Here is a 12,804-nt window from a genome sequence, read left to right as displayed (position 1 = left end):
CAACCTAATGTGGGGGAAATATACTGCCAACCAAATGTGGGGGAACTATACTGCCAACCTAATGTGGGGGGAATTATACTGCCAACCTAATGTGGGGGGAACTATACTGCCAACCTAATGTGGGGGGAACTATAATGCCAACCTAATGTGGGGGGAACTATACTGCCAACCTAATGTGGGGGGAATTATACTGCCAACCTAATGTGGGGGGAACTATACTGCCAACCTAATGTGGGGGGAACTATACTGCCAACCTAATGTGGGGGAACTATACTGCCAACCTAATGTGGGGGAACTACAACATAATGTAGGGGAACTATACGGCCAACCTAATGTGGGGGGGGGGGGGACTATACTGCCAACCTAATGTGGGGGGAACTATACTGCCAACCTAATGTGGGGGGAACTATACTGCCAACCTAATGTGGGGGGAACTATACTGCCAACCTAATGTGGGGGGAACTATACTGCCAACCTAATGTGGGGGGAACTATACTGCCAACCTAATGTGGGGGGAACTATACTGCCAACCTAATGTGGGGGGAACTATACTGCCAACCTAATGTGGGGGAACTATACTGCCAACCTAATGTGGGGGAACTATACTGCCAACCTAATGTGGGGGAACTATACTGCCAACCTAATGTGGGGGAACCATGCTGACAACCTAATGTGGGGGAACTATGCTGACTACCTAATGTGGGGGAACTATGCTGCCTACCTAGTGTGGGGGGAACTATGCTGACCACCTAGTGTGGGGGAACAATGGTAAGGTGCAGTAGAGGGGTAGTCTTATATGGCAAGTATATCCCAAACTCAATATTTTAAAAGTTGGGCGTCGTCTTATACGCCGGGAAATATGGTAGGTGTTTTCCACCTTATGGTGTCCCTGGTTTTTGGCTAGTCTGGATAACATATAAAACATAAAGCATTTCCTCCTTATTTTATTTTAATTGTGCAGATGATGTTCCAGATTAAACAAAAAAGTATATTCACAATACAGATCATTGTTCCCCATACATGTTTATTTATAAAAAATTACCCAAAAGTTGCAGCATCCATTATTATTATTATTTTTCTCTTTTAGTTTCATGTTTGCTGGTTTGTGCCTTGTTAATGGTTTATTTCTTTAAAACTAATATTGTCTCACTGTGTGTCTCTTCATGTTTGACAGAAAAGAGGCCATTGTGAGAATAAGGCAGAGCTGAATATAGCTTGTACAGCATAGTAATACTAGAATAGAGATATTGAGTGTCTCATAGCATCAACTTACCAGTCCAGTCCGTAGCCAGATTTGTGCTGGAGTATAATACTCCATATGTTATCAGTAGTCTACATGTTACGAGATGTCTGTTACATAGATTTATAGACTGGACAAAAGGTCAACTGCATTCAGACTAATATATATATATATATATATATATATATATATATATATATATATATACTGTATAATTCCATAATTTTGACATTTTTTAACTGTTTAAAATTCTACCAGAGAAAAGTACAGTCATTTTTAGAAAGGTTTACAAATTTTGGGGACATCCAACCTACAATGTTATGTGAATGGCACAAGGTATGAACTTCCAGCTTCTGTGTTATATTTTTCTTTTATCAATACATCAGTTCCTAATAGAATTACAAGCTAGTTATCCAATTCTTATAAAAATCATAAAAGGTCATAGAAATAGTCCAAGCCTTGTCCCAGCTCCCAGATAGATATCCCTGTTCCCAGCTCCTTTGCAAGGTCCAGTCGTACCTGTATGGACTGATGGATTTAAACAGAAGATAAATATTAACTTTTGTTTTAACTATTGTTTACTATCTTTGGAGAAAAAAATTTGTTTTGAGAGCATGCTTTTAAGCAAAAATTATTGAAACAATTGGGGTATAATATATAAGATGTACTCCAATAGGGACTGAAAAGTTTGATGGATTTAAAGACATCTTTGAGAAACATATGAACGGGCAATATATATTATATCAAAGATACAGCGTGAAAAGACAATTTTTTTCTACTTCCTATCAGATCTCAAACAGTACCGTTTACCCATAAAATCATTTGCATGACGACTTACAACTAATGTCCTTTTATTCTCTTGTATGCAGTTTTACAGAGTCTCTTCTGTAAAGTACTATGCTAAATGATTAGTATACTTAAAGGGGTATTCCGGGCAAAAACATTTTATCCCTTATCCAAAGCATAGATGCGGGTGCTGAATCCCCAGTTTCGGAAACCTCCGGGTTTCCGGGACAGGGGACGTGACGTCACGCCACGCCCCCTCCATTCATGTCTATGGGAGGGGACGTACGGCCGCCACGCCCCCTCCCATAGACATGAATGGAGGGGGCGTGGCATGATGTCCCATCCCCGGGTCTCAGCAGCGGGCCCCCCCCCCGTGATCAGACATCTTATCCCCTATCCTTTGGATATGGGCTAAAATGTTTTTGCGCGGAATACCTCTTTAATCTGTCCTCAAACCAAAGAGTTATTGCATTGTCTGATATATTATTGTTTATAACTGTACTTTGTTCTTTATTACTGTATTTGTAATATTCTCTTACCCATGTTGAGGTATTGTTTGTATGATCCTTTTTTCATGGAAAATATTTCAATAAAAAGATTTAAAAAAAATAAATAAAATTTGACAGTTTGAAGACCTGTTAACATTATATAGAAAGTGAACAAACATGGCTGTTAAACCTCCGATACCTCTCATACAGATAATAGGCAGACATTGTACTTCCATGTAACTCACTTTCAGCGTTGGATAGAATACCGCATGTTTTCCTCCCTTATTCCTGTAAAAAACACAAGATGTCTTAAGAATAATTCAGAGATTGCTGTCTATAAACAGAAAGCATTTACTCGAGCTGGGTTTAGTTAAACCTTACCAGGGGGCCCAGACCCCAACTCTTCAACAATAAGTCTGGATAATCTAATGATGGATAAAAGTCAATTGTTCTACTTTGTCTGTCAATTTTCCTGGCATGAAATACAATCAGTCTCTAAGCAGAGAAAATAACTATAAATTATTATTGAGTACTGGATCGTTCAGCATGACTTTGTTGGCTTTCTATAGATTTTGTATCTTGACTCAATCCAGCATTCTTTCCTTCTATGTCTTGATCTGATGAAAAGACTCATCCATCACCTACAGGGAAACCTCATGCAGTGCTCACTTTTTATATTCCAGGTAATGTTCCGCAATGTGCTGGTCCCACAGAATCTTCGGCTTATGCTCCTTTAGTATCTCAATGTACCTATAGATCAAACAAGAAATTGTGTTAATGTTAAGTAACCTTAAAAGGGTTGTGTGACAATGAAACCCATTTCAAACTGTCTAATAAATCAACATATATTGGTAAATATAGTTATTTTACTACCTTTCTGTAGTCTTTTATGCTTTCCTTCTGCTTTTAATGCAAACCAGCTGCCCAACTTTCTGCCTGGTATACATCCTGTAATGAACTTCCTGTTACTGTGTACACTCTAGCCAGGAATTAAGCCAAATCTATCTCCATCCTACTACACCTTCTTGAGCATAACCCCTCCCACATTGAGGGAAGGAGATGTAGTGGCCTGAATGCTTTAGCAATAAAGTATACACAAGAATAGGAAGTCTGTTAAAAGATGTACAATAGACAACAGAGCAGACAGTACGCCTCAAAATCAGAAGGAAAGAATGAAAGACAACAGAAAGGTAGTAAAATAACTCTATTTACCAATATATGCTAATTTATTAAACAGCTGAAAATAGGTTTCATCATTCTAAAACCTCTATAAATAGGCAGACAGAATTTTTTTCCTCATATATTCAGCATAAAATATAAATAATGGTCTTTGCGGTTCAGTGCTTGCTATTAGCTGTACATTTCAAGAGAAATTAGTTGAGCATTGAAAGGATGGCATTAAACTTTACCTCAAATACCACCCAATAATTTTCTGCCGCTATGCTTGATTAATGAATGTTTCCTTTTCTAATAGATGAAGGCTTAAGGGCTCATTGAGATGAGCATGGTACCTGCCTAGATTCAATGAACAGCAAGGCATGGCTTTCAATTAGCCCCTATCACTCCAGTATGAGACATGCCTGATTATCAGGGCCTCACAGTTACAGTTGTGCTCAAAAGTGTGCATGCCCTTGGAGAATTGGTAATATCTGTACTATTTTTAAAATAAAACATGAGTGAGCAGGCAAAGTACAACACATTTCTTATGAGAATCATATTCAATTGCAGGTTATAACAGAATGACACAACCATAAAACTAAACATGGCAATAAATGAAAAATGACCCTTGTTCAAAAGTCTGCATACCCATAGTTTTGTGTATTGCCCCTTTAGCATCAATTAAAGCATCAATACAGCCTTTTGTAATAGTTGTCTAGGCGAATATTTGAATATTTGCAGGTAGTAAAGCTGCCCATTTGAGTTGACTGTGACTGTAATAGCCACTCCAAAACCTTTACCATTTTCCGCTGTAACCATTGGTGGGTCTACTTTGCATTGTGCTTAGGGTGACTGTTCTACTGAAAAGTCCATGCTTTTAAGAATGAAAATTGCCAATATTTTCTGATAACATGCTGCATTCATTTTCCTATTATTTTGTAAAAAAATTTCCAGTGTATTTAGAGCTCACACCCCACCAAAACATCAGTGATCACCACCATGCTTCACAATGTGGATGGTATTCTTTTACCTATAGGCCTTGTTGAACCCTCTTCAAACATAGCATTAAAAGGTACGTTTACACCGGGGCGTAACCGCAGCATATTTTACGTTGCAGATGCGATGCCGGTACACACAGAATTACACAGAATTACACAGAATTACACTGAGGAAAAATACCTGTCAGGTATCAAAACCCAGAAACATAAACTATACTCCACTCTTAGTAAATGATGACCATTGACTATTTATATACAATACTACATGCAATTTAAAAGCCACAGGTACAGGTAAATAAACCTTTAATTGCCATTTTAACCTATGTGTGTCACCTTGTGTGTCTGTAATAAAAGCCAACATTAAAGGGTATGTTAACTTTCAATAAGGCAATTTGGGTGATTTCTGTTATCATTATGATTAAAAAGCAGGAAAACTACTATGTGATAATAAAGGACTTAATATAATCAGTAACCCTATACAGGGGTGTGGGAATTTAATTAAAAACGGCTTGTCCACTTGACTAAAATGGAGCAAAAACTACTTGTCTCTCATGATGATCCACTTGTCCGGGCCAATTTTCACTTTTACACTCTTGTTTTTTCCTCCTCTACCTATAATAGCCATAACTACCTATTATAATGATACATTTTAATTATTCCATAACATATGCCCTGAAACAAAAATATATATATATAGTGGTGAAGTAAAATTGAAATAGTAATAGATAATTTAGCAAATTTGGTGGATTTCTTTTCTACACCATTTACCTTGTGGTTGAGCTAACATGTTTATTTTTATACTTTAGGTCAGCCTGATTACAGCAATACCAGATTTGTATTTTCCAATTTTTTTTAATTGCCGTTTTTCTGACCCCTGTAGCTTTAAATTTTTTTCGCATACCAGGCTGTTTATGAGGGCTATTTTTTGCACCATAATCTGTTTTTTGTATCGGTACCATTTTGGAATTGTTCTGACTTTTTAATCGCTTTTAACTTTTTTTCTGGGATATTATAAAAATTGCAATTCTGTGGGTTTTTTTTTGTTATTTTTTTTTACATTTATGTAATTTACCGTACGGGATACATAATGTTATATTTTAATAGTTTGTACAATTACGCACACAGCGATACCAAATGTTTGTTTTTATTATGTGTATATGTTTTTATATAGGAAAAAGGGGTGATTTGAACTTAACATGAAAGGGGTTAATGTGTGTCTTTTAAACTTTTACTAAAACATTATTTTTTTAACACTTTATTAGTCCCTTGGGGGACTTTAAGGAGGAATCATTAGATTCCTCATACAGATGAATGGAGGTCCATAGAACTCCATTGATCTGTGTCCTCTGCGATCCATTGATAGACCCTAGTCCAGCCAGGCTCTATCAATAACAGATCCACAGACACCAGGGAAGCAGAGGTAAGCCCTTCGGCTACCTCTATAATGGAATCTCACTGTGATCACTCTGGGGGGAGGGGCGATCCACCCACTGGCCCACCAAGGAGCATTCACATGTCCCTTTAGACACCGCTGTCAGCTTTGACAGCGGCGATCTTAAGGGTTAATAACCAGCCGCAACGACAGCATGCTAGCTATTAGCGGCGGCCCCCGGCTACTGAAAACAGTCGGGGGGCTGCAGAGTAGGGAGCGGTCAGGAGACGCTCCATACTCCCCTGTGAGCGCCGCCATGCTTGTCGGGGGATTTCAGGTCTGGCCCTGCTTGCCTGAAGCAAGGCTGAAAGGGGCTGAAAAATTCACCTGCCCGGCGCCCGGAACTGTATGTCCCAGGCGTCGGGCGATAGGAATTCCACATCCCTGCTATATAAATTGAAGGTAATTTTTTTTTTTTGCATGATCAGCCATATTTTCTAAATCGATGCCAAAATTAATAAAGCACAACTACAACATGGGTGCGGCAGCAGGATATACTTTTAAAACTCTCAGTAAATCTGTAACCAGCTGCGGAGTTGCAGATAGGTCCCATAAGCTTGCAGGGGCTGTCTGCTGAGTTACCAGAAGTTTTAATTGAGTATCCATGTTACTTTGTAATTGTGCTTTAAAGTTTACCAATATTTTTTTCTTCAACTATATTTGTGCATTTTATGCCTTGGGGTGATAGTTGCATTTAAATACAGTTTTCTGATACCGGAATACCACTCTTAATAATGGGGCGGTAACTATAGGAGGAAGTGTGAAGGGGAGGAGTCAAACTAGTGATGTTCTCTATGCTGTTTCCTCCCCTTGTTAAATTATGCTGCAAAGAAGCAGGAGTGGACAGTGAGGTACTATATGCAAAGCTACACTTTCAGGGCACTGTTTAGCCCAGGTTTAGTGAACCAACTGTGGTTTTAACAACACCCAAACCCTAAATAAGCACTGTAATTTCTACAAACATTGCATAGATCAAAAGAACAGTTGAATTTTAGAAACTTTGTAATATATCTTAACACCTGTATTTACTTGTAATATATCTTATTGGACAAAAATGTTTTTTCTCCCGTTATCAAGCTTCATTGGTTTCTCTTGTAGCTCAATCAGGGATCAAATTACAAGCAATAAAAGTCTATAGAGTGGGCAGTGCCTTTGAACATGCACAGGTTGCAGAGAAACAGCAGAGAAAAGTCTGTAAGTACCCTGTTTCCCTGAAAATAAAATAGTGTCTTATATGAATTTTTGCTCCCAAAGATGCTCTATGTCTTATTTTCAGGAGATGTCTTATTTTTCCATGAATAATTATTCACATTTATTGTTGAACAAAAAATAAAGAACATTTATATAAGGGCTGTAAAGTAACTGGGCATGGCGGCAGGTGAAGGTGATGCCTTGCCTGCACACTTACAAGTGACGTCCGCAGAAGGGAACACAGGGGTTGGTAGCAAGTGACTGTCTTCATGTCTTGCATGCAGCTGCTCTGCAATCGATGGTGAAGGTAGGGGACAACGGCGGCAGGCTAAAAAGTATCACAGCTGCATGCTCTGGCATTCTGTTCGGCAGGCATGCTTCCAAACAAACACTTTGCTAGGTCTTACTTTCTGGGGAGGCCTTTAGCAAAACCTCTACTAGGTCTTTTTCAGGGCATGTCTTATTTTCGGGTAAACACGGAAAGAGATTTCACCCAGGACTTTATAAGCAGTTTAGACTGCTGATTTCATTATGCCTCCCCTGCTGCACTTTATGCTGTTCCCAAAGATATAGAAGTGCAGGCTCCCTTCCCCTGTGTGTGTCTGCAGTGTATGAGAGACATTAGACTTCACCCACCAGCTCTGAGAGAACTGAAAATTAAAGATGAAGCCTGCAGAGCTTACACATGCTTTATATAAGTTAAATGGGTTATCCAATGAACGGAATAAACAATAAATAAATAAAAAAACTCAGATTAGCATAGGACATTAACCTTGCATCGATTATTCCACTGTGATCTTTTTATCTTCTGTATGTGGCTCTGATATGCCCTGCACGCTGTCTCTAAACTACAGGTCCCAGCATTCTTTGCTGCCGCTCTTTGCTCACTTCCTCATAACTGGTGTTTACTGCCCCAATCCCTTGGCTAGCCAAACACCTGGAATGTTACTAAGCAACCATTCCCATCCTGCTTTCATCTGCTGTACTAAATAATTATTCACAAAATGGGGGCCTCCATCTGTTGAAAAACCACAACTCCCAGCATTCCCAAAAAGTCAAAGTCCATCTGTGCATGCGGGAAGTTGAAGTTTTAAAGTTTATAAACAGCTGAATGCACCCTTTTTGGGAAACACTGCTACATAGTATAAATATATATGTAACCAGTAGTCCCATTAGACCTCTACCTAATATTGTATTTTGTATTTGCATCATAGCAGGTCTAGACTATACAACTTCCTCCTATGCTTTGGAGGGCTCTATATAATACATAGAAAAAGAGAGGGGAAAACAAATGCAGCTCACCACTATGCAGTACCGAATGAACAGAAGTCCCATATGGAACAGATGTCCTGCTGATTTCACCACGGCGATCCCAAAGACAGCTCCCTGAGCTAACCGCATGGTTTTACTTTCACTTTAAACGCGGCGTTCAACTTTGAACGCTGCGTCTAAAGGGTTAATAGCGTGCCGCAATGCGATCAGTGCCGCGCTATTAGCCACGGGTCCCAGCCATTGTTAGCTAACAACGGCCGGGCCTGACCCGCTTTGATGCGGGGCCACGCCGTGGCCCCGCGTTATAGATCGGGAGTGGACTCATGACGTACATGTACCTTATGGGTCCTTAAGGGGTTTCAGCTATCTAAAACTTTTTTTGTGTAAGACCATGATTATATATATTATTATAACACATTACAGAATTACAGACAGGAATTCATATTTGTTATCTTTGACAAGTGAAATATATTGCACATATACCCTATAAAAACCCTGTGGCTATCTTTACCCTAAATATCTCTTTGTTATTAGCAAATGCCCTAAAATGTAATTATATCTTCTCATTTTTAACATCCATTATAGACCAAATACTTTGTGATTGCGTGGTAAAGAAAAAAAGGGTAGAAAAATAAAAATAGAGAAAAGTGAGCACCACATGAAAAATAATACCAAAAAAGTAATTAGTGCCAAAACCAATAATGACAGGTAAGTGACAAGAACATGGTTAGCATTTTTCTCTACCTATTATACATTATTAACCGTATATTTATGTATCATGATTCACAATGCCTATGCTAATATTTTTATAGTATAAATATATATATATTTAAATAAATATATATACATATATATATGTGCGAAGGTTAATTGACTGAGTCACTTAACCTGTGTTTGTGGGAGGGGCGGTACTTGCGCTTAAAAGCCTCTCGCGTTGTTTGGAGTCCGTGACGTCAGACGCCGTGGGGAGTCTCTCCAGCCTCGTGTTCGTTCCTGTGCTCTGCTGTGCACGTCATTTCAGGTTAGTTCAGGTCCGGGGAGTGACTGCAGGAGTCTGGGGGCTCGTGTCTTGTATGAGTCCCCCGTGCCCTGCCTTTCGCATGTTGATGTTGTTGTTCAGCAGCCGTAGCGGGCTGCTGAGCAACGTTGTGCGCTTCCGGCTCATGTCGGGTGGTTTCTTTTCAGATGTTTGGTGCTGGCTGGGGGAGGTGACAGCGGGAGTTACCTTTCAGAGCATATGTCCTTCGGAGCTCCGCGGTATTCTCCCGTCCCGTTCCGCTGCCTTACGCATGCCGGCTTTCTTATTCGGTCACCAGTCTCAGCCGGCAGCCAGTTCGTTACACACCTCCTGCGGCTCAGCTCTGCATGTTGGGTGCTTGTTTGCATACTGTAGGTATTATAGTCTTGTAGTTCCAGGTGTTAGTCTTAGTGTCAGTACACGTTGTCTACTGGTCACGCTTCGTTAATGTGTCACTGATGTCCCTGCTGTGTATTTCACTGGTTGACGCGTTTGTTCCGCAGTTGCTTCTCATATACCTAATCTGTTTCATATTCCATGTATTTTACACTGTTGCTTCTCGTATCTACACTTCGGCCGCATACATTGGTCCGTATTAGTCATGTTTTAACTCATGAGTCTGTTGCATACGCTGCTGATACACTACCATTATATGCTCCGCTATTGTCTGGTACTATAATTCTGTTCTCACATGGTCAATTTGCCTTCCGCTGTTTCGCCTCTGTCTTCATGGTATTTATTGCTTCATGATATTTATTGCTAGTCGTAGTTATTTACTTTGCTCGTTGTTTGGTACCGTTTTACTCTAACTTGTTGTGGTAGTGAATAAGGCGGTTGTTCCTAAATTAGTTTGCCTGGCTTGTAGCATGGTCTTCAATGTGCGCTGCTGTTCTGTTGTTCCTGTGCTCCTATGGTTACTCTTTTACCTGGTTAAGTGTTTTTTGTCATGTTACTAGCTAAATCCTTCGTCATAGACTCACCAAGCGCCTTGTAGGTGTTGATCCACACCTGTACCTGTTCAGTTATGTGGTGGGTTTACCTTTGCCCTTGTTCTTGTCTTCACTTTCTACCTCCTTCATTAGACTATCGTCTTACTAGCTCAGTAATGCTGTGTGGCTGTCTAGGCTCAAAGTTCATCTTTACGCTACTTCGCTGTCCTTGGCCCGGTCGTTTTTTTTTAGGTAAAAGAAATAAAAGAGTATATTTGGAATTTTGCATATATGTATATAGGTGTTAATTTTTTAAATTTTATGTTTATGCAAGTTGTTTTCTCTTCCCCCAACTCGCCCTTTGGGGCTCGGTTCGTGTCCTTTCCACCGACTCAACTCGTCTTTGGGTCCTCGTGTGGATCTGCCTTAGCCTGTGTGTTGTTAAGTTATATGCCTGTGTGTTTTATTCAGCAGTTGTCCACGCACGCTCTTGTGGCTTATACGTCTGCTGTCGTGAACTTCGTGTTGGCTTATCACCCTCAGTACAGGTATGTGCAGTCCATTTTTTGGGTTAGTTACAGTAAACATTCTCTTCATACGGTTCTCCTTTAACTCGCAGTGTTCATTCTGGTGGTCTCGCCTCGCTTCAGCTTCTACGTTATTCCAGCCTTTCCACCGACTCAACTCGTCTTTGGGTCCTCGTGTGGATCTGCCTTAGCCTGTGTGTTGTTAAGTTATATGCCTGTGTGTTTATTCAGCAGTTGTCCACGCACGCTCTTGTGGCTTAAACGTCTGCTGTCGTGAACTTCGTGTTGGCTTACCACCCTCGGTACAGGTATGTGCAGTCCATTTTTTGGGTTAGTTATAGTAAACATTCTCTTCATACGGTTCTCCTTTGGCTCGCAGTGTTCATCCTGGTGGTCTCGCCTCGCTTCAGCTTCTACGTTGTTCCAGCGCCTGTTCGTGTCGAGATTGACCGTCATAACCCAGTTGTCAAGGTGCGGTCTGTTTTAGGCTTCAGGAAGCCCAGGTATTCATGTCTTAGTTCGTTACCCATCACGTCCTTGGGTGTACTCTTTATCCCCTGCTCATCACGTCTTTGGGCCAAGGGGTTCGTTAGTCACGAGTAACTTTACGTGTCACGCTGTTAGCATGTGTCTAGTCACCACTCGGTACTCTTCACTTTCTAGTCTGATTCTGTGGTGGCAGTGGTTTTGATTTCCGGGTTAGTCTTGCTCTGACAGGTGTATTTCGTTTTTTGGTTGTTCCTTGGGTCAGGATTTGATTGTTGTATATCTAATTTTCAGAAATGTCTCACGCATCAGACATTGAAGATGCAGCTTCTGTTCTGGACAATGTCGCTAGAACATCGGATCTGGGTAGCGTCCCATCTCTTCGTAACTGGACCATTCCTAAACTGACGGCTGAACTCGTCCGCAAAGGCATCCCGTTCCCGGCTACTGCCCGCAAGGCGGAACTTTATCGCTTATTGGTCTCTGAGCACTCGGGACCCTGCGATCAAGCAGGCACTAGCAGTGAAGAAGTGTCCATGCAGACACTCAATACGTCCATCTTGCAGTTTCATACGTTAATTAACTCGCTGTGCTCTAGAGTTGATACCTTGGAGTGTAAGAGTTCGGAGGCTCCCGCTCCGGCCCCAGTGGTGGGTTTGACTTCGGCCATTCCACACACTTCCATTCCCCCTCAGGTTTCTGCTACCCCGCAGGCTTCAGTATTACCGGTTGGACTTAATATGCTCGTGCCAAATGTCGCGCCAGCTCATTTTATCCCGACAAATCTGAAGAAGGACATTCTTGATGGTAAGGATGTTAATCTCGCTTCCTTGCTTATTGCGTCTCATGATGTTTCCGAGAACAAGACTATTGCTTGCGGTGAGGTGTCGGTCATTCTGAAAGCAAAAGATGTAAGGTTAAGTCGCAAGCTTACATTAGCTGAATTCAGTATGGCGTTCGCCATTTATCGTGACGTTTTATGCTCAGTCAAGCCAGAAAGACGTGAAGAGCTTGACATGTATCTGTACAAAGTCACAGAGTTAGCTCATAAATATGGTGGGTTCACGTTTTATGATTATCATAAGTCATTTTCAGCTAAGGCGGCGGCAGCTCTAGTGCAGTACAACTATACAGTTAATTGGGCGTTGGTTGACACCGAGATTTTCTGCAATCATTTTGCAGGTCTTAAAGCCCCCGTTTGCTCTCGGTGTCAGTCCATCGCCCATACCACAGAATGGTGCAATACTGTTAATTCCCCATCCGAGGTAAATCCCGGCAC

At 40.8% G+C, this 12,804-nt stretch overlaps 1 protein-coding gene across 5 annotated transcripts in view; it reads right to left on the bottom strand.

Annotated features, from left to right (window-relative positions):
• Positions 1 to 913: 913 nt before the first annotated feature.
• Positions 914 to 12,804, bottom strand: part of CHID1 (chitinase domain containing 1) — a 723,738-nt gene continuing 711,847 nt past the window's right edge. For 4 of the 5 annotated variants that reach the window (XM_056526912.1, XM_056526913.1, XM_056526910.1 and 1 more), the window contains 3 exons: positions 3,184 to 3,264; positions 2,760 to 2,802; positions 914 to 1,768 (listed from right to left, as the gene is read on the bottom strand). In XM_056526912.1, coding sequence (XP_056382887.1) covers positions 1,670 to 1,768; positions 2,760 to 2,802; positions 3,184 to 3,264 — 223 coding nt within the window. In that variant the 3' untranslated portion in view covers positions 914 to 1,669. Of the gene's footprint in view, positions 1,769 to 2,759; positions 2,803 to 3,183; positions 3,265 to 12,804 lie in introns of those variants that run through there. The other variant, XR_008845294.1, reaches the window with a different exon arrangement.

This window comes from Hyla sarda, chromosome 6 (genome assembly GCF_029499605.1).
Source record: "Hyla sarda isolate aHylSar1 chromosome 6, aHylSar1.hap1, whole genome shotgun sequence".
NCBI lineage: Eukaryota > Metazoa > Chordata > Amphibia > Anura > Hylidae > Hyla > Hyla sarda.
The sequence above is the reverse complement of the archived record's forward strand: the minus strand, read 5'-3'. Positions and strand labels throughout refer to the sequence as shown.